The sequence below is a fragment of the Pteropus alecto genome, unplaced genomic scaffold (assembly GCF_000325575.1).
Source record: "Pteropus alecto unplaced genomic scaffold, ASM32557v1 scaffold164, whole genome shotgun sequence".
In the NCBI taxonomy this organism is placed as follows: Eukaryota; Metazoa; Chordata; class Mammalia; order Chiroptera; family Pteropodidae; genus Pteropus; species Pteropus alecto.
In genome coordinates this window covers 3482718-3505576 of record NW_006439568.1, presented here as the reverse complement: position 1 = coordinate 3505576, position 22859 = coordinate 3482718, and the positions used below count along the sequence as shown (strand labels likewise).

The window sequence follows — 22859 nt, the reverse complement described above, 5'->3', positions numbered from 1 at the left end:
AACATCCTCAAAAAGATAGTCTGAAACAAAAGGGCCCTGAATGCCTCTGCTTACAAAATGTGCAGGGATGTGTGAGACCCATTAAGAATTGTTTCCCAACACCTGGCAGATCAGGGAACAGCAAGTGCTTCAGATTGAACATTAACTTCAGTTTGGGCCTTTCTGAGATTTTGACCACGAAGCTTCAGCACTTACTGCATCAAGGAGTTGTAGTTAGTACATCTTTTAATCTAGGGAGGTCTTGGTTGCTGCTGGCTTGCTTGCTTCTTTCCCTTTTGCCAAATAGGGCAGCACAGTGCTTTGGTTGGCGAGGAAGAATAACTTTGGACTTGAAGAAGCAGTTCTGGAATCAAGTAACCTGGGTTCAGAGTCAGCTCTGCCAGTTAACAGAATAGTAACTTTAAGTAAGTTTTGCTTTCTTCATCTGTAAAATGGGGATAGTATTGTAAAATAGCAACTAATACCTGATGAATATTTAACTGTGTGCCCACAAACAGCTCCTTTATTACTACTTTATTTAGGGTTGATATAAGTATTAAATGTGTGTAAAATGCTGCCTGCTGTGCTTGGCACATACATTGGTCAGTTATTTTGTTTTTGTTAATAATTATATTTGGGTGCGTTGCAGGTGAGAGAGATGGATCTTGCGATTCTTGGCTCAGAATTAGTATTGTACAGAATTAATATTGTACAAATTCAATATTATATAGATAGATGTGAGTTAAAATGCAAGTTCTACTTTGTCCTAGCTGTGAGAGTTTGAACCAGTTAAGGTCACTTCTTTATGCTTCATTTTCCTTGCATGTAAAATGGGGACAGGATCTTTTTTGCATGGTTGTTCCTGGTCTGAAACAGTTTATATGCTTTGTGGTGCAGAGTTTACTTCTTGTTGGCTGGGTCAGACTATACATATTTGCTTCGTTTATAAAAATTAGGGGAAAAACAACCTAAAGTGTACACCTTACTGTTGGGATGGAGAATGGCACCTAGATGTGTGTTGAGTGGGGGTCAAGTGTGTTTGTGTGTGGCGGGGGAGGAGGGGGGCGGAGATGGGCATTATTATAATAGGAAAAAAATACATGATAAGGTCTAAGAAGCAGAAATGTGCTCTACTTTCAGAAAAATTAGTATGAGATTTAATTTCAAGCAAAAAGGATCAGAGCTCCCGAGGGACAGACTAAAATAGACATTTAAACCAGTTAACAAAGAAAGATTATGTAATGTGTAACATAGAAGATGCAGTTTTTGTTAGTGCTCTCTATTCTCTTGAAAATGGAACCTTCCCGAGTTCTTAGGTAGTTTTGGAGTTTGTCACGTTTGAAGGAATTACCCTGTGTCTGCCTTATCTTTGTTCTCTCGGTATTAAGTTTATGAAGGCATTTAGATCTTGGCTGGAACTTGGTAATATTCAAATGGGCAGTGTTGTTATCTGTAACTTGTTTTTAATTTTATAATTTCCAAAATGCACCATGCACCTGTGTTTAGGTTCTTAATAATTAGAAAGCAAAATACAAGTAGTAGTTTCTATAACGAACCCTACCAGAGTCATATATCAAATCCCTATAATACCCAGAAACCTTCTCTTAGATCCAGATGGATGTCAGAGATGACCTTGCAAGATCTAAGAGATGTTTCAAGTGCTCAACTGTGAAGGAGCTTTTTTCCTTTCCTCTTTTATTTGTTGGTTAACTGATTGTATGTTCCAGTAATTTACCTTTCACTCTCGTGTTTAACAAATATTTGCATCTTCACTCCACTGGTACCATTTTTGTTTCTTATCCTTAACACTCTTCGCCATATCACCAATGAGGGAACCTCTCAAAATATAAGCAAGATTTTTCACATAATCCGCCCCTCACATTTTAATGTATTTATAGCACAAGTAGAGCAAATGACTGCCTTGTGAATGGGGATTTTAAAATACTTTTGTTCTCTGTTTATTTAATGGTTTTGGTTGATCGCAGTTGAGTGCCATGGGAATAGATTTCTCAAAAGAACCTTGGAAACATATATGTTCCAAAATTTGGTTTTATTTGTTAGAGTTTAACAGTTGGCTGATTTAGCTCCTCTTTTTCATTAAGAACACATTTTAAATCTAGATCTGGAAAAGAAGTGAGGTTTAAAAATAGGACAGGTACTCATGCGTTTATTAGAGGTATTGCGTATTTATCATGTGCTGTAGTAACTACTCTCCAGTGATGGCCCCCAGCCAGGCCTCCCATCACTGTGCTTGCATTCTGTTCCTTACGTCAAGAGATGGAGCTTATTGGGGTAATTCGTTACCCCAGTATAGCAATAGTACCGATAGGTGGAATTGGTATCAAGAATTTGAACTCATGTTGGCATATGTCCATATTGCTGTGAAATAAACTACCTTAAAACTTAATGTTTTAAAACCACAAACTTTTTTTTTTTTTTTTTTTAATATCTCATGATTCAGTGCATTGACTGACCTGGGCTGGGAGGTTCTTTCACACCTTGTGATGTCAGTCGAGACGGCAGCCATTTGGGGGCTTCACTGGGTTGGAACTTGCAAGATGGCTCCCTTACATGGCTGGCAGTTGGTGCTGACTTTTGACTGGATGCTCAGCTGGAATCGTTGACCAGAGCCTTAGGATGCTCCTGCATGTGGTCTCTCCATGTGGTTTGGATTTCTCCCAGCGTGGTAGCTCTTCCAAGAGGAAGGAAGCTGAAGCCGCCAGACCTGCTAAGACCTGGACTCAGAGGTTACAGAATATCACTTTCAGTGCATCCAGTTATTCAGAGCAGTCACAAGGCTCGCCTCAACTCACGGATAAAGAAAATAAACTCTGCCTCTCGATGAGGGCGTAGCATTCATCTAGGGACCAAAAGAACTGTTGGCGTAAATGTTTGGAGACCATTTACTAACTGTGCTAGATAGTGGGACTGTAGCAGGGACTAGAACAGTCATGGCCGCTGTGCGCTGAGCAGAGTCTGGGGAGACGAGGAAAGGGCTCGAATGGGGATGGCGGCTCTCGTAAGTCAGATTAAAGGCTTTGCACTTTACCTTTAGGGCCGCAAGAAGCTATTAAAACGTTTTTAAAAGAAGACTAAGACAATTTGTATTTTTCATAAAACGGCTTCGTAGGAATGAGCCCAGAGGTAGGCCAGCTAGTTGGCAAGCTGTTGGAGTATTCCCCAGGCATTGGGTAATAGTGACTTGGACTCAGAAGGTGGTTTGGAGTTGGTGAGAAGTAGACAGATTCCTAAGAGGCATAGGAAGAATAATTGATGAAACTCAGTAATTCATTCAATATGGAAACTGAAAGAAGAAAGAAGTCTATGGTAATACTCAGATTTCTGACTTAACCATCCACACTAGGTCCAGTCTTCTAATATGGTATAGTATTTTGCTATTGCTGTTGGAATAAATTACTACAAATTTAGTGGCTTAAAACAACACAAATTTATTCTGTTACAGAGCTTGAGGTGAGGAGTCTGAAATAGGTCTCACTGGGCTAAAATCCAGTGTTCCTGTGCGCAGACTCTAGGGGAGAGCCATTCTCTCGCCTTTTCCAGCTTCCAGAGGCTGCTCGCATTCTTTCCATCTTCAAAGCCAGCAGCTGGTCAAATCTGTATCGTCGCGCATCGCTACGACATTGGCTCTCCTGCTTTTCTTTCATTAATGCGGACCCTTGCGATTATGTTAGCTGCACCTAGATAATCTAGAATAATTTGTCTCCCCATCTCAAGTCCAGCTGATTAACAACCTTATTTCCATCTGCAGCCCTTATTTCCTCTTTGTACGTAACATGGCATACAGGTTCTAGGGATTAGGACATGGACATCTTTGGGGGTCCATTATTTTACCTACCACAGATGGGAACCCGAGGACTAGAATAAGTGTTTCGGGGGGAAGTGAATTCAGTTGTAGACATGTCTCCAAGTAGGATGACCAATAAGTAGTTGGTTTTTGAGCCGAGGACAAAGGTATATATAGGTTTGGAAATAACCTATACATGGGAGTGAGGGAGAATTACAATAAAAGGAGGGCCTGGGCCAGCGTTTTGAGGGGTTGGGTAACGTTGCCGACAGACGAGATTGAGAAGGAGCTATTGGTGGGTAGGAGGAAATTTAGAAGAATTCGGTTTCAAGGTTGGTAATCACCTTTGGAGACTATTGTGTCTTTGCCTTGAAAGGATCCTTTAACAGCTCTTTAAACCTACTTCTGTTACAGATCAGAAAATTGAGGCCCAGAGAGATGAAGTAACTTGCTTAAGATTGTATAACTAGCTAATGGATGTGCTTCTTGATTCCCAATTCAGTTTGCCAGCCTCCAACCTGAGTCCATTTAATCGTTTTATTTTGAAGATGGTATTGGGGAAAGATTTTGGCGCTGTGCATGCGTGCGTGCGTGCGTGCGTGCGTGCGTGTGTGTGTGTGTGTGTATTTCATTAGTATTCTGAATGCTGGGAGAGGAAGTTGCTGGAATGATCTGACTAGTGATTTAGTTACTTGCAAATAAAGTTCTTTACACCAAAGAACAGAGTTAAGATTTTTTTTAAACTTACAGACTTTTCTAAATGCAGCTTCTCTTCCTTTTGCAGTCTCTGTTTCGCTTCATTTAAAAAAAAAAAAAAAAAAGATTTTTTATTTTGGAATAATTTTGGATTGACAAAATGTTGGGGATAGTGCAGAGAGTTCTCCGAACTGTTGAGGTCTTCCATTACCAGAATACATTTGTCAAAACTAGGAAGCATCATCGGTACGTTACCATTGACTAGACTGAATGGTAAACTCCATACTTTATTCGGATTTCACTAATGTCCTCTTTTAAGGCATCGTCTAGGATCCAGTCCAGGATACCATGTTGCATTTAGTCATCATCTCCTTAGTGGCTTCTTACTCTGTTTTTGTTTTTTTTAATTAAAAATTTTTTTTTCTTATAACCTTGACAGTTTTGAGGAATCATAGTTAGGTATTCTATAGAATGTCCCTTAATTTGAGTTTGTCATGATTTGACTGGGGTTATGTAGTTTTTGGAAAGAGGATCCTAGAGGTCAAGTGCCCTTCCGATCACGTCATATATGGCGTACATGTCATCAACATGACTTCCTGGTGATGCTGACCTTGATCACCTGGCCCCAGTAGGGTTTGTCAGGTTTCTTTTTGGAAGCAAGCGACTAACACCACCCATATTCGAAAGGAGGAATTAAGCTCTACCACCTGGAGGGATAAGTGTCTATGTACATTTTTTTAATGCTTCTGTAAAGAATTGTGTTTTTCCTGCCCCAGCTTCGGAATCAGCTATTTCTCCCAGGACCTCTTGTTTCTTATATCGGAAAGTGGTGCTTAGAAATTAAGATCTGCACTCTGGGTGTGCTTGTTGCTATCAGAATGTCACTGCTTCTGGGCCCTTTCGGTGTCAGAGCTGGGAAGCATGCGTATGTACACTAACACATGTATACCCATGTATCCGTCATCGTTTTTGTATCTGTCCATCTGTATCTATATTAAGGTAAACATGTTCGTACTGATGTCTTCAACTCTAACCTAGTACCACATGGTCAAATTCCAATCTTCTCTAGCTTATATATAACTTCTTCTCCGACATCAAGAAACGCAGCTGCCACTATCCATTTACTTGTTTGTTTGAGTCCAGTGTTATGCATGTAAAGCAGTTTCAGAATTGTTAACTCACACTCCATGACAAACAACATTATCAGCTGGCATACGGTGTTTATATGTAGTTCTTTTTGTCTTTAGTCTTACAGTGTGCAGTCAAAACATATTTCAAGGTTACGTAGGTCAGCTCCCTTTTTTCCCCCGCTCCCTTCAGTGATGTTATGTCAAACATTTGTAAAACAGTTAAATTCCTTTGTCACAGTCAACATTCTATCCCAGGGCCCCCTGATCCCTCATTGTCGCTTCGTTGTTATTCTTGTTGTGTATATTAAAAGTTCTGTGAGTTAAATTTTTATGGGTTTTGACATATTGCAATCTCTGAAAATATATACCATACTGAAGACATACTGGGATGTTTGCTGGCAGCAGTGTTGGAAGTGCTATTCTGAGACCAGGACTATGAATGAGATCATGGTCAGGTTTATAGGTCAGCAGTCAGGGTCAATGAACCTTCTGTGTTCAGAGGTCAGGAATAGCCCACATATCAAGAACTCTCAGTAGTCACAGGTTTGGAAGCGTTGGAGTTTAGAGGATTATTAGACAGATCTCAAATATAAGGTAAAAAGTTGAGTTTTGTCATTGCATCAGGACGTCAGTCATGGAACTTAAAGTGATGGCAAATGGAATCTACATGAAAGGACCACATTGGGTGTGTGTGGTACACAGCCCCCAGCAGCAGCACTGTGGTGGCTGCAGTGAGTTCTGAAATGGAAAAGAGCCTTGGAGATTGTAAGTACTTGAAGGGAGGGATTCTGTTTCTTTCAAATCCCTATAGAAATGTTTCTCAGACAGCAACCCTCAACGGCCTGCCTTAGAAACATCTGCGATGCTTTTTAAAAAATGGCAGCGTTGGAGCTTCTAGAAACAGAGCCCAGGAATCTGCACTGAAACAAGCATACCAAATAATTCTGATATATTAGAAGTTGGAGAATCCCTATTATTAGAGTGAACGGTGAGGAGCTTTGCACAAAGGCTTTATTTACCTTGTGTGCTTACTAAAGTGAATTGCAGATTAGTTCTGAAATCTTCTGATTAGAGAGCCAACTTTGCAAGTAATATTAGTAAAACACCTAATGCTTATTGAAGGTTTAAAAGGTTAAGTAACCTGCCCAAGGTCACAAAAGTTCTTAAGTGGTAGATCCAGAGTCCATGGCAGTCGCCTCCAGAGTCCCTGTTGTTTATGACACTGTGAAAGCTTTGCTTTCGGGAGTTCGTGCCATGTACTCTTATGGTTTCAGAGATAAATTCACCAACCCAAGAAGGAATAAATAAGAGACGGTTAAAATCTCAGGGCCATTTTGGTGCTTCAGCAACTAAAAGTTTGCATGTGTTCATATTTTGTTGTATTCAGCTCTCTGGGGAGCAGTGTTATAGTGATGTTCTTGGATCCTAAGAAGGGGCATGCATCTTAAAACAATTTAAAAACTGTTAAAAATAGATACAATACAGGAAAATAATTTGGCAATGTCACAGTAATATACAGCTACAGTATCATACAGCCTAAGATCACCGACTTATAGACTCTTAGACCTGAAATGGACTTCATAGGGGATCTACTCCAACTCCCTCTTACAAATGAAGGGACTGAGGCCAAGAAAAGCTAAGTTATTAACTCCAGCAAATTATTGACAGTCCCAGATGTCCCGGTTCAATACAATATTTTCACTTTCATTCTGTTTCTATCTTAAGTAGCTTTGTGAAACAATTAAAAGATTTATAACTAGAATCATCTATGTAGATGAGCTGAATTAAAAGTTGCACAGATGTTCTCTGGAGGTGACAATCTGTGGCCAAAATTAGAAGCAAATCTAGTAAATTTGGAGGGAATCTTGGGTGCAGTTACAAAAATAATTGTGAGTAAATCATTTGGGATATTTAAGTAGAAAAGTTGGTTTGAAACAAAGGCTTTTGTAGAATACATTATTTATGGGACCTTACATTCAGTTTAGTTTTCTAGCTTAACAAAAGGCCTAAAATAATTCAGGAGTATAAAAATAGGCAGACAGCTGGTTGAGCTCCAGATTTGTTGAGAATGTGGATTTGAAGTTAACAGTTCCTTTTGTCTTCAAATTCTGTGAATTTAGAAAGAATCTCAGAGAAAAGGCAATTTATGATTTTAATTTTAAAACATACATTAGAAGTGGGTCCAAAATTTTGCCAGACTTTGGCATCACCTGGAGAACTTGTTAAAATATGCATTGCTGGTCCCCTCCCCAGAGTTTCGGAGTCAGGTGTCTGGCGGAGGGCCTGACAGTTCGCATTTCTAACAAGTTCCCAGATGATGCTGGTGCTGCTGGTCTGGTGATCACACTTTGAAATCACTGTATTGGAGAAGACAAATTATAATAGAAAACAATCATACTCTTGCGAGGTAATTGTAGACTAAAAGCTGGTTTCTTTGATATCTGTTATGTAAAAAAATTTTTGTTGATCATGTTTCCGTACTTCATAATGATGACACAGAGAGACATAATGTTTGAAGTCCTTCTGCGTCATTATGATAAGATTAAATTATATTAAGAGTGGTAAAGTACTTTTTTCATAATGTTGTTGTCTGAAAATTAGGAATCTGTGTGTGGAATACATTAAGGTAAGTCTTTAGTCTCCCCATGTCCTAGCCAACACTTGATATGGACAGTCTTCTTAATTTTAGCCATCCTAATAAATATGCAGTGATATCTGAGAGTGTTTAATTCCATTTCCTAGTGACCAATAATCTTGAATACCTTTTCCTGTGCCTGTCTGACATTTGCCAGTTTGGTGAAGTTCTACCCAAAACTTACTCTCCTTTGTTATTGGGCAATTTTTAAATTTTAATTGAATTTTGAGAGTTCTTTATAATTTGGAATACAATTCTTTGTCGTATATGATTTGTGAGTATTTCACTCAATCTGTGCTCTTACCAAATTATTTTGAATGGCAGAAGTTTTTTTAATTTTCATGACATCCAATTTATCAATTTGTTCTCTTATGTATGTGCTTTTGGTATTATATCAAAAAGTCTTTCCTTAACCTAAGTTTCGAAAGATTTTCTTTATAATTTTCTCTAGAGGTTTTATAGTTTTAGGTTTTACATTAATGTTTGTGATCCTTCTGACCCAGTTTTTGTACATGGCTCAAGGTAGGATAGATCTAAGTTTTTTTGTTTTTGTTTTTGCATATGGTGGCCGATTACCCCAGCACTGTTTGTTGTAAAGACTGCCCTTTCTCCACCGAATTACCTTTGTTCTTTTGTCAGATCAAGTGTCCATTTGTGTATGTTTGTACTTCCAGACTTTCTGTTCGGTTTTTGTTGATCTGTTTGTCTTTACCTTAATACCACACTTCTGAATTACTGAAGCCTTATAATAAATAAGTCTTGAAATCAGGTAGTGTTAGTCCTCCAACTTTTTCTTTTTCATGGTTATTTTGGCTGTTCTGGATCCTTTATATTTTTATATGAATTTTAGAATCAGTTTGTCGGTTTCTACAAAAAAAGCCCACTGAGATTTTGGTTGATATTTGTGCCTTGAAACTCCCTCAAGAGAGGAAGATGGGGCAGTTATGGGTCTCACCTCATATGTTTTCACTCTCCTTCCTCTTCCTTGCATGATGTCTAGTGTCTTGAGAAGCATTATTTTGTTTGTTTGTTTGTTTTTTGTGGTCAAGGCAGGAGGATAAATTTGTCCCTGTTAGTCTCTCTTGGTCAGAAGTGGAAGTGCTTTAGGTTTTAGATGAATGAGAGCGTAGTGTCAGACTTATTCTTGAGAAAGAATTGATAAGGGCATGGAAGAAGGGTTAGAGGGAAAAGAGCTGAGATAAGGAAATCAGTGAGGAAGCAAATCAATAATCTGAGGAAGAAACAATGAAGACTGAAAATAAGGCCGTATAGTTGGAAAGGAGATAGTTGACTTGAGCAGGCTGAACCGATAGAACTTGGTGACTAGTTAGATGGGGAGGATGCTAAGAGGGAGGAGTTTTAAGACGACTGCAAGATTCAGGTCTTGCCTATGGTCTGGTTCTGTTTTGTTGCAGAAACTTGGGTGCCTTTATGTGGGATGCGATTGATTGGAACCTCCCATTTTATAAATGCTACAGCAGTGGTAGAGGACCAGTTACTCATGGATTATTAATAGTTCTTTATTTCTTACTTTGAAGTTCATTATAATTGTCATCCAGAACAGATAACACTGGTGGGTGATAATTCCCATTACAGAAATAGCTTACTTCACCTAATAAGAGTTCTCTGAGCCATTTGTAATAGATGTAAGTGTTTATGGATCATTATTTCTTTGATAAGGAGGCTTTTGAAGAAGGTAAAACAGAAACAGTATTGGGAGTCATTACTGATTTATATCACTTAAAATGAAAATAAAACATCTTAGAAATGATAAATAATGAGAAAAAATAAGAATTACTTTATAAATTCCTCTGAAAATCTTTTCAGTAACTTTCGCTATATGGAGGTACAACTCTCAGGAAATCTGCTGAATCAGATGGGGCAGTTATTATAATGTTTGTAGTAAATTCTGGTAGACTTATTTTCTGGCACTGTCAGCGATTTAAGTTTTAACAAGCTGATCTGCCATTGTTTTCATGAAATCAAGTCATTTTACTTTCCACAAATAATAAGCATAGAAATTATCCTCTAACAAATTAGCAATATGAGATACAGTTGTTCCCTCCCTTCCCCTCTTTCCTTAAACGTTTCTCAGGACAAAATGCTTCTCACTTAGACCATCATCTGAGAGTGCAGAGTGCAGCCCTCGCTGTTCTCTGTGCCGGAGCACACACCAAAGACTAAGGCGTGTGGTTGTGAACGCGAGGCAATCTCAGAGTAGTTTTCCCTAGTTGGCCACTTAAAATTCCTTATTTCTGCTGCTTCTATAAGCATTTTAATTTCCGTCATTTTTTTTTTTTTTTTTTTTTAAAGAAGGTGCCTTATTCACAGAATATTTCCATGAGATGATATTCCCAAGACCCTTGTGACAACGGTCGCCTCTGAGGAGGGAGTTTGGGGATTGGAAACATCACATTACTGTACTGTTTAGATTTTTCGGTCATACATTGAACTAATTTTTTTAACCATATGCTTTATTGATTTTTTAAAAAGTGGGTGAAACGACCCCATGACTCGATACTGGCTTAAGTGAAATAGAAGGTTTGTGTTGGACTATTGCAAAGGACATTTAGTTAACAGCAAAATAGGCTCTGTGACTGCTGTGTTTAAGACGTTACATTGGGTGCTTGACCTACGTTTTCATTTAATTTTCTCAGTCATCACATGAGGTTTAAGCCTCACTTCTTTTTGTCTTTGTTGCCAGCAATTCATACCGGCGCTTTGCTGTTGAACCAGAAGTCAAAGCCAGGCTCCGTTCTGTTCCTTAAGCCTCCTGGGCCTTCAGGCCTCATACTGTAAATAGAACTTGGGCACAGTCAGGAACTTGAAGACCAGAGAGAAATGGCAGTCATTGAAATTACATTGGCTGGGAAATGCTGCTGTGAATATTGCTTGCTGCCTTGGATTCACTATTTCTTTCTAGACTACCAGGGATCAGATAGGAAGAATTGGGCAAGAAGGGTATAGAAAAAGAATTTCAGTCAATTAAAAAACATACTTGACCTTGAAGATTCAGGGACTTTATTAGAATTTACTTCAAGCAGTACTTTGAGTTATAACTTTACCCTGGTAGTTTATAGAACATTAACTATTTGTTCTAAGGAAATATCTGTCTACATAATTAAAGATGGTCTCTATTACTCTAAGATAGAACTGGTTAAGTCAGTCAGTCAGTCTTTCTTTTTCACTTTCTCTTAAAGGAAGTTCATGTTTAGGAGAATTCCTTTAGCTAGAGAACCAATTATTCATTACTCCATGACTTCTGTGTGAAGCGTGTCTTATTTATTTCTGGTTAGTAGTTCAGACACTGTAGCACGTGCCTTCCACGCTAACTTGAAGTCGCACATGAGGTCATTCAAGACCCTACCATTTATTGACTAAATGGTGTGACCTGAGGCAAATGATTTAGCCTCTTCGAGCATCAGTTTTCTTATCTCGAAATTATGTTTAATGATACGTAATTCACACTGTTGTGACAAAGGCAAAGATGAGTAGTATGTTCAGAGACCTGGCACATAGTCAGCGCTCAGCGCAGATTTTATCTGTGTCTCTCATTTCATGCCCAGTATTTTTGTTTGACCATTTAAACTCTAAACCTACCTCTGTAGAAAGGCATGAGGGCACTTGTTCAGCCTCTGTCCCAGTCTAGTGAGCATCTGGCACACATCTAGTCATCCTTCAAGACACCGTGCAAATTGACCCTGTCCTGTTAAACCTTCCCACCTTCTGTGGGTAGTGTTAACTGCCCCTTCTTGCTTCAAAGTATTTTTCCCCTCTGCCTGGCATGTATTAAGTGGTCCATAGCCATTTGCTAGGTAAATGAGTTTCCGGACATTAGTCTGGAGGGGTGTGGTTAGAAAGCTTCTCGGTGAGCATTGCATTGCAGTCTTGTGAGTTCAGCTTAGTGCTTTGGGCTCAAGTCAGTAAACATAACTGAGTTAAGGAGCTGATATTCACTTGGTACTTTTTGGTTCTAAGGACAGAATGCTTTCAACACTTAGACTAATTACATTTGCAGACTAATTATCCATTCTCTAATAATTATAATGACATGATATTTTGTTATTATTTACTGTGGGCTAGGCACTGGGCTGGTCATTTTACCTACATTTTCTCCTTTAGTCCTCATATCGTGTTTATGATTTAGATACTATTATCGTACCCATTATACAGGAGAGGTATCTGAGACTCTAATAAACTGACTTGCCAGTGACTGCATAGCTAGCAAGTAATATAGCCTAGATCTGAATGTAAACTGAGTCCAGAGCTGGCTTTTTGAATTGCCGTATTAAAATTCTAAGAAAATCGTATGGGTGGATAAAGATGATTATAAAGGTCACTATTTCTTGAAGATTTCCCCTATATTCACTGTTTCTGAATAGACAACTTGCTTATTAGTTTGCACCATACACTGTTATACTCTTCACTATTATTTCTGGTGAGAGGCAGTTATAAAATGTGGCTTCAGTTTTAATTTTACCACACTAATATCTGTGTGGAGGAATAATTACGACTAAAGTACAGTGCAGTGAGAGTAACTAAGTTTCTATTAAATATTGCTCAAGCAGTGAGTAAGTCATTAAACTTGACTCCAGATGAATATATAATGATTGCTTAATGCCAGTCTGCCAGGAAAAACACACACACCCACTCACAGAGGTAGGTGTGTGTGTAGATATATGTTGCTAGAGATAGTTGGAGCTATATTTTCAGAGAGGAAGGGGTTTTTTTTTGTGGAGGGAGGGAAAGCGGGAGAGTTTATACTGCCATTTATTAGATTTTATCCAAAGAGAAACTTCTTGCTTGCAAAACATAGAAGAATCAAGTTTTGATTTGAAGACATTAGGAAATATCTATTCTCTGTTTCAGAAAACAAAATTTCCCTACTATATATCCCATCGATCTATTCTAGGAAACTTATAATATAATCAAGCAATTCCCTGCCTCTTTTTTTTCCTTCCTCCTCGCCAGAATGGACATATGTACTTTATGGCATTGAATATTAATCAGGTCCTCTGAGTGTATGATTCATGTTGAATTGAAGTCAGCAATCCCATGAGAACACTAAATAGCTGCTTTGTCTTAGTGTGGTATTTACTAATAAAATAAGTGCATGGAGTTGAATTTAACCAACTCTGTGTAATCAGTATTGTTCCTATCCAGACATTCTTGTGCATGACGTTGTAGTTTTAGGGAAAAAAAAAATAAACACCTGATTCTGCCATTTTTATTCGTTTGAGACAACATTTTAGCAAACAGCTTGGCCTTGGGCAAAACTGTGCAATTGAATCAGGGACAAAAAGTTGGAAAGGATAAGTAGGTAAAATTTGTCTTGAGGGTGTGCCTCCATAACATACACATATGCACAAGTGTCCCGTGGTAAAGGTAAAGAAGCTTTATGGGTTTATAAGACATGAAGCACTTGGTACTGTTCTGAACATTAGGGAGGATCCTGGAAAAGGACCTGTGGCTGAGATCATAGGAACAGCAGAGCAAAGCAAAAAGACACCTGGTAGTATAGAGAGGTAGCACGGAGATGCATGTGGATGGGCTAGGGGAACGGGGAGGGTGAGTGTTATTTTCATGTCTGTTTCACCGGAAGTACTTCTCCTGAAGACGTGGGGGATGATGAGAGAACTTACTTGGTTCTGGGTACTGTGTGCTCCCTGAGAGGAAAGAGTTTATTTCTCTCTAGTGCCTGCCTTAGGCTGCAGCTATCAGACGGCTGTGGCTAGGGAGGGGCCTTAATTGGAATAGCTGGTCATAGAGCTACATCTCTTAGCTACATCACTTACCTTCTGTTCTTGTTGAACCGGTCGCTGGTCTGGAACGCGAGCTCGATTGTTCTGTAGACCATGTCCACCTGGACTTGGGGAAGCCAAGGTAAAGAATCTTCTGCTCCCCCATTTTTAACCAGTGGCCTAGAAAAGGACATTATATTAAACAAATAGGATGTGAATAGACCCTAGACAATCTTGGAACTCACCCCGGATAAACTCTCATGTGTTCATGCTGTGCTGCATGAGAATTATATTGCTGCAAGCTTACTTACTACTCACGTCCTTTAGTCAAAAGACCTAGAATTCGTCTTCCTTGAGTTGACATCTATAAAAACACCTAGTTTGTCCCCTCCCTGCCTTCCATTCGCAGACCTGTGTCTTCTCCCTCATTTGCCCCAGCCTTTCATGTTCAAGATGACCAGCACTGATTACTGCTTTGCTTTCATGCTTATTCCTGCTTCAGCTATCATCTTCCTCTCTTTGAATTCTCCTGAATTTTAAGATGTATTTGATTGCAGCACTAAATCACCTATTTCTGCTTAATGTTCTACTGATCATGTAATATGCCTGTTCAACACTTCAAAAAGAATAGTAATAGTTATAATACTGCTGTTAGTGCATTTTGACATTGAGTAAGAGACGACATGTCTAATGACTAACATAGCGATTTAGATTGCATAATTATAGGTTTGTTTAACTTTAGAAAAATTATATGCAGGCCAACTTCATCCATTCATATACTTTTTTTATTGTGTAAATATCAGAGCACTTCAGTCTAAAAAGAAGCCCTCCTTTAGTGATTATTTTTTACTTTTCTGGAGTTTGCCACTGGACAGGAAAAGAAATGAAACAGAAACCATCTTTAAAGAATGGGTTTAAAGCCCTTCCTGGTCTAAATAACACTCTTAAAGTTCTTCAGGTGCTAGTAGCAGTCCATAGACCTGGATCACTGGGTACAGACACACAGATTAGTAGAACAGTGCTTGTACTGGTGTCCTAACAAAAGCAGTTATAATTTTATAATGTAAATCAGGTGTATCTGTGTCCCCTGGACTTGCTTTGCAGGGGCAGTGGGACGTATTTCAGCTTATTATTGTACTAACTTCTTAACAGTTTCTCAGTTAGTGTGCCATATGTGTTAACGCATGTCTCCCTGTCACTGAGCTCTCTCCATAAGTCTTGCCATGTATTTATTGGCTTGTAAACCAATGTTCAAGTATATCACTTTTGTTCATTTGATTAACACAAAGATTGGCTGTAATAAACACATACTCATAGAATAGCACATCCTGGACTCCCGAGACCCTGCTTGGCTGGAGGAAGGCAGTTAAAGACGTGAAGAAAATAAAATGGTTTGGACACTGGGCTCCACTCAGTGTATCTCTGCAGCGTGAAGTCTTCCAGGACCCTCCCTGCCCCTTGAACGTTTCCCCCCTGCTGCCCTTCATTTGCTGCCGGGTAGTCAGTCCACGGCTGCTGCTTCATCTCTGTTGCTGCTGTGCTCCCGGCCTAGTACAGGTCCGACTTCTTAGCAGCGAGGGTTGGCTTAGTTGTTCTCCATTCAGTGGGTGACTTGGTTGCTTTTATAGCACCTCCCCTTATCCTTCCTGATGTAGAAGGTCAGTCTTCACCAGTGTCAAAGCTTAGTACCGTTTACCCTTGAATAATGTGGGAGCAAGGAGGACCAATCCACTGTACAGGTGAAAATCTGAGTATAACCTTGGACTCTCCCAGAACTTTACTACTAATAACCTACTTTTGACCGGCAGCCTTACTGATAACATAGTCGATTAACACATATTTTTTATGTTATGTGTATTATGTACTGTATTCTTAAATAAGCTAGCAAAAAGGAAATGTTATTAAAATCATAAGGAAAAGAAAATACATTTATAGTATTTATTGAAAAAAATCCATGTATAAGTGGACCTGTGAAGTCCATACTCGAGTTGTTCAAGGTCAACCGTAATCTTCAAAAAGGGGAAAATCATTTTCTTCTTATCAGTTTCCAATACTTAAGGGGTTTGGCAAAGCTTTTTCAGGGACCAGGTCCGATAGCATTTGAGTGGCGTTGCCTGGTGTCCTGCTTGGAATGGATCACCAGGGAGCTCGAGTGAAGCTCGGGGCCATGACTTTCACCCTCCTCACGGTTCGTCTCCTGGATATTCACGGAGGCGTTGGAAGTGCTTGTCCTTCTCCGCCTGTCTCAGCAGCTTTTAGCGCAGGTGGGCAGGTGTACAAACTTTGCAGTGAGAAGCATGAGTTGGAGGCCTGCTTTGCCTTGAGCAAGTTACTTCAACTGCTTAGTGCTTCAGTTTTCTCATATATAAAGTGGAGATAAAACTACCTATCTCTTAATGTTGTTGTGAGGTTTAATGTAAATATGGTGATCTCGGTACAGTCTTGGCACATAATAAAGTGTTTGCTAATTGTTAGCTACAGCTACTATTATTATATACTTTTTTCATCGTTGTCATTACTTTCCATGCTTTATCATCTGCACCAATTTTCTCTAATGCCAAGCTTGCAGAGGTGTGGTACAGTATTACTTTCCTCTCTGGGACTGTCATTCTGTGAATTTTAACATCTTTTCTGGGATTCTCTTCCTCCCTGCTCCACTCCACCCGTACCCACTACCTTACCGGTGCCAGCCTGTTTCCTATGGAAAGATCACAATGAAAATATAATAGGCAAATGAACTTCTGTCATGTCTTCTTTATATTTTAATCCAGTTGAACATCTGAGGCAAGACAATTTATAGTTTGGTGAAAGTTTAACTTCCAAATTTATTAAATAATGGCCATATAAGAATGTCGAAGGAAGAGTTACTGTAATTCTTTGTTGGAACCTAAGAACACCAAAGCATCATTCTTGGCGAAATGAGACGAATGCATATAAGAAGACAAGATCATTTCTGGTTAAAAGTGCCAAAATATCAAGTGTAGTTGTTGATAAATGAAGTGAGATTCTTCTAGGCTGGTATAGTTTAAAAGCAGGTAGGGCTTAAGCTGAGCCCTTGAAGGATGTGTGGAGTTTGGCAGGTGTGGATTTTGGGGAAGGGTTTCCCTATAAGAGTGGGAGATCTTCGACAGTGGGATTCCATACTGTGGAATAATGGAGCAGGGACCCTCTGGTCAGTCCCTGTACACCTACCCCATCCCCCAGCCACATTCAGTCAGCAGCCAAGTCCCTGTTTATTTGTTTATCCCTTTTGTTCCACCCCAGTTCTTGAATTCTTCAGGGATCTGTTTGGCCCTTTGCCTGTTTCATGCAACACTATGCTCTTCTTTTCCCACTTCAATTCTTTAATAGAAAAAGACACAGTCTCCCCGTGTCTTCCCTAGCCTAGGGTTTCTGAAACATGAACCCAAATAATATTTCAAAAAAGAGGTTATTATTGCAACAGTAAGGGAAATAAAGGCTAATAAGAAGAGCAAAAGAATTACAAAAATTACCTTAAAATAGCTGTGGGAGGTTGCAGCTAGATACACACGTTGTCGTGGCCTGTCCTCCAGGTTCCATTATGGTGTCTCCGCTACTTCTTGCCTTCCGTCTCGTGTCTCTCCAACCCTTTTCTGCAACAAACCAAGACACTGACTTTGGCCGTTATCTGACGGAGCATCACTTCCAGGTGTGGTGTGGTTCTCAGTTCTTTTCAGGACTAGCTTCCTGATCTCTTCCGGTGTTTTTCCCTTTGTTGCCTCGGGCTGCCCTGTTCATCACTTAGATTCTTCAGCGTGTCCCAGCATTCTTGGATCTAGGAGCTTCACTGAGGCTGCCTGTACACTTGGACCAGACGGCCTCCCAAGATTCTTTCCTTAGACTTTGTGCCATCATACACTGACCCGGCCATCGCTCACTTTCTCCTCTGCAAGGAATGTCTCCTTGGCCTTCTCCTTTGAAATTGCTATCTGATTCAAGTCTTACTGTTATCTATGGGGCCTTGATAATGAGACCCATCATCCTGTTTTATTTTATTTTGCAAACCCTTTCATAGCATTTTTCATGTCGAAGGCACAATTCTCAATGTTTTTAAAAATTAATTCATTTAATCCCAGAGGGAGGTTGCCAACATTCTATCAATTCCCACTGATTTAAGCTCTTAACAAACTTTTATTTCTTATACTTCAAAGACTTTGCCCCCCTATAAATTCTTTAGTGGGTTCCTGTTTAGTTTGAAGATGCCTCTAATTATTGGATTTTTGATATAGCAGTTTATGCTCTTAGTCCTTGCTCAGCTTACCAGCTTAACCCACTTTTTGACTGGTCCAAGAGTCAGAATTCAGTATCCATAAAATACACTGATTCCACTAAGTAAAGAATAAAAACAACTATAATTTCTTTTAACTGGGTGAGGCTTCTGTGAAACCAAGAGTCTATTTTTCATTATTTTAAATGGGAAAAAATTAAAATACAAGTCTACCTAAAACCCCTAGCCAGTTTACTGAAATGTAAGAGTATATAGTCAAATGCCTAGATATAAGTCCCAAACTATCATATGAGGATATAAATTGTTTAAAATTCTGTTCCTGATCATCAAACAATTAATATGATTTTTCACAAGCAGTTGCGGAATATGTAGCAATTAGATGCACTCAGTGCCATCAGTAACAAAGGATGTTTGGACATCTTCAAAACGTCAGCCTGTGATTGATGGTCTAACAGTGTTATTTGGAATATGACTTGAGACCTTTCTCATATACTATTTTGTTTAAAATAGATTTAATTTGCAAAATGTAAATACAGATTTTTTCTCATGTAAATACTTCCCTTTCCCTCCCTTCTTAAAAAAAAATTTCCATTCTGTAAAGTCTGGGTGTTATAAACCACGAGGTATTCTTCCAGAAGCAGGTTAACTTGAGCTGTTTTATGGAATATATTTATAATTAACTATTGTAAAATTAAAGCATCATTTCAAAGTCTAGGAAAATCATTTTTAAAGCTAAATGTAAGTGGATTTTACATTATTTCATGACTTTGAGATGATCTGCCATATTATTCTTCAGAGTAGATAAGAAATACATTTCTCTAAGTATTTCAGTGAAGAGTCTTTGCATGATTTAAGTAAGTTGGCTTTATTTTCATTTCATTCAGCTTTTTTTAATGTTGACATTTTTATTATCCTGTGTTCTCCATCTTTTCCTAATCTATGAAATTGTTTAGAGCTTGAAAAAAGTTTTGAAACATTTTTAAGAAAATTATCTTGCCTTTCCAATCTGTTGGTCACTTTTTATAGTCTCCTGATTCCTGAGGGTATTTTAACTTTTTATACATAGTAAGAGTAGTTGCTTTATATTCTGACTGATAGATAATCCCAGTATCTGAAACATTTGTGGATCTGTTTCCGCTGATTCTTACTCTTGCTGGCTTCTTTTCTTGTGTTATTTAGTGTTAAATTTTTTTGTTGTTTTAATTTTTAAAATGTTTTCCCCTGTTATCTGCTCATTATCCTTAACGATTATTTGTTGGGATTATTTGAGGAGCAGGATGAAAGTATCTTCTCCAGAGGGAAGTACATGTGGGCACCTTTAGGGGGAGACCGTCTCACAACTGTCTCACAAGGTCATAAGCTCTTAGGTTCCCTGGACCACTCAGGTGAGGGGAGGGGAGGGGAGCCCAGGTGGCACATTCGGGAGGGCTGGCTTGTGGCCACAGTGTTTCAGAAACAGGTTTGTTTTCTCTCTCTCTTCCCTCCGTTCTGCTCAGTGGCCAAGGCCGACCTCTCCGCAACCTGGAGGAATAGGATGAGACTACTTCTGGTTCCTCTTTATTCTGAGGAAGGGGTCCCAGCTGACTGTGTGTGACTTTGTGTTTGATGCTCTTCTTCTCTTTTTCGTTTTTCTCTAGATTTTGCCCTGGATTTTGCCCTAGATTTTTCCCTAGATTTCTTACTATCTTGTGACTCTTTTGTTTTTAAGGAGATTTATTTTTTTCTAGTTGTTTTAGTTGTCTTCAGTAGGAGGATTGGTCCACATAAGCCAAGCTACTGTTACTAGAAATTAGAAATCTTCCTCACTTGATCTATCGCAGTCCTGTGAGGTTTATGTGCAGAGGGATGACTGGGAGAAGTGCAGTGATCGATTTAAGATCATACAGGCGAGTGGCAGAGCCTGGAACTTCTGAGTCTGAGTCCACATTCTGCCTTTGAGCCTTTTTCAACTGGGTGTATTTTTAGAATTTTGAATGAAGCAGTCATATGTTGAGAAAGTTTTAAAAAATATGTAATACCTTTACAAAATCATTTAAACCATTGGCTGATTGACATAGGGTATGCTGGTGCAACTTTTTCCAGATATGGCATTTTAAATGGAAAATAATAATTGCTTTCTTTCTCTTTCAGCTGAAGTGAGTAGTGAATACAGTATGGACAAGGCAATGGTTGAATTTGCTATGATGGATCGGGAACTAAACCATTACGTAAAGGCTGTTCAGTCTGCGATAAATCATGTAAGTTTACAGCACACACCTGGTGATATATGGTTATAACTCTGATCTAAAAATAAAAACACAAAATCAAAATTCTTCCCTGACCTTTCATATTTCCTTATCCTTACTATAGCAGCTATTAATTTCTTTTTAATCAGGAAGTTCTTAGAATAGGAATCTGAAATATTTTCCCAGCTAGGCCACCTAGTTTAATTAGGATGTTACATCTATTTTAGAGTTCTCGCTTTTTTTTTTTTTTTTTTTTGGTTTCAAAATTTTTAGTCTACCTCCTTCAATTATGGAGAACACCAAAGAGCTTTTGTTTATGTGCACTCTAACTATCAAGATTTACCATATTAGAAATTTAAACCTACACCTATTGCAGGTTAAAATGAATAATATTTTTTTTTTTTTTTGGTCTCAAAATTTTTAGTCTAAGCCTCCTTCAATATGAGATTTTTATAAAATGCTAAAAATTGCATAGAACTTGTTTTTATTGTCTTATGTGCTTAAGCATACAATTTAGACCAGGTTTAGTTACTCATTCTCCAGCTATAATTAATATGCAGCTATTGCAAAATTCGTAGAATCAGATAATATAGAAGAGTTTCAGAGCAAGTTGAAAACTAAAGAAGGTTGGCATTTTGGTTTTTCCAGAAGCCGAAGTTATCTTTGTTGACTCCAGCTGTCACAGGAACGGATAGGCAGTTAAGGTGGGAGCATAGCAACATCCTTTTCAGCAGTGCCCTGTTGAGTAAGAAGTGAACAATACAGTTGCAGTAATGTTTCTGGGAAGTCCTTTGTCCTCCTCTAAGCAGTGGAAACTCCCCTTTGAACTGATTTCAGATACCTGTGTCATAGGATGTCTTGTACTTCTGGTTTCTTTATTTGCCTTTTCTTACCTACATCTATGGGAAAATTCCAAAAATCAAATATTTTACAAGGTTGGCTACTGTTCAGTGGAAGATAAATGATTAAATACGGTTTAATACTTAAACCATGCTTAAATGAGCATTACATAGCTATATATTCATAGTTATGAAGTTTTTAAAAAATTTTTTAATGTTTTTTTCTGGTTTGAAGTTTTTTTTCCTGAGGTTTTTTATTGTTGTTGTTGTTAGTATTTAAGTGTATCATTTGTGACTAACTTAAAAATATCTGCTTATATTCAAGTAGTAAACTCATTCAGCTTGTAAATTCTGATCTTTCTAACCATTGTGGCTATTAGTCCTCATACTGTGAATATTTATTCCATAGGAAAATATGAAAATGACATTATGTTGGGGCATTTGAAACTGGGCAACAAAGCCCTCAGATCAGAGGTTTTCAGTTGCAGCTGACCCCTAGAACCAGCCAGACTCTGCTCTAAAGAGATTCTGATTTCACTGGTCTGGAGCAGGATGGCAGCACTAGTATTTTTATTTTAAAAACGCATTCTAACGTGTATCCAGGGTTGCAAATGACTGACTTAAAAGAACAAAGTTGACTTTACAGAATGAAGTGTTTGGTACCAAAGCTCAGAGTTGGGCCTATTAGATCAGCCCTGTTTTGGCCCTTACATTCTGTGGAGGCTGTTCAATGGGTGCTTTCTAGCTTTGAAGTTACATAAACAGCATGCATTAGAGGGAAGTTAAAAAACTTAACATGGATTTTTTTCCTATTACACTGTAGGATTCACAGATACGTAAGGTATTTTTGCATAAAGAATTGAACTCTCCCCCCTTCAAAAAACTGAGCCATTCATAAAAAAAAAAAAGTCAAAGACAAAGAAACCCTTACCCTCACCCACAGTCAGGAGTTAACAGTGTTTCTTTCATCTTGAGGCCTCATCCCATTCCCCTCACTCTGCTAAACAGAAAAGATTGTGCTCTGAGTTGTATCCCACTTCTTAGCCCTAACTTCACACTAGTCTGTGGAACAACTGGATTAGTGATTCTTGTGCTTGTAATAAAGGTCCCTGGTCTTTCATAAGAAGAGAAGACATGTTTATTGTCCTTTTCTGGAGCAAAGTTGTGCTCTATGTAAGCTTCATACAAGACCAAGAATAGTAAACTGTAAGATGTCTAAGGCCTGAAACCATATGGGGACACAGTGGGAATATGGCCATTATTTCGAGGGAGATATTTTATGCCTCATAACATACTATGCACTCTTTATATACTTGCAGTTGTGGACATTGCTATCTTATTGCTTGTTTTCGTGAGGGATAAAGCATGAAGAGGAACCAGAATGGTAAAGCTCTTTAGAAATAGCAATTATTTAGGGGTCGGAAACCCTTCCAACCCTAGCTCTTCCATTTTCTAAGTTATGATCCTGAGTCAAGCAATGCAACCTCTTGGAACCTCATGTTCTTCATCTATAAAATCCTCGGCCTCCCTATTTCACAAGATTATTATATGAGTCAGATT

General features: G+C 38.7%; 1 protein-coding gene across 2 annotated transcripts in view; it reads left to right on the top strand.

The window, feature by feature from the left end:
• The window catches only part of NSMCE2 (NSE2 (MMS21) homolog, SMC5-SMC6 complex SUMO ligase), a 201749-nt gene that overhangs the window by 21403 nt on the left and 157487 nt on the right, over positions 1-22859 (top strand). For both annotated transcript variants that reach the window (XM_015593064.2, XM_006916559.3), the window contains exon 3: positions 20366-20472. In XM_015593064.2, the coding sequence (XP_015448550.1) occupies positions 20366-20472 (107 nt within the window). The remainder of the gene's footprint in view (positions 1-20365; positions 20473-22859) is intronic.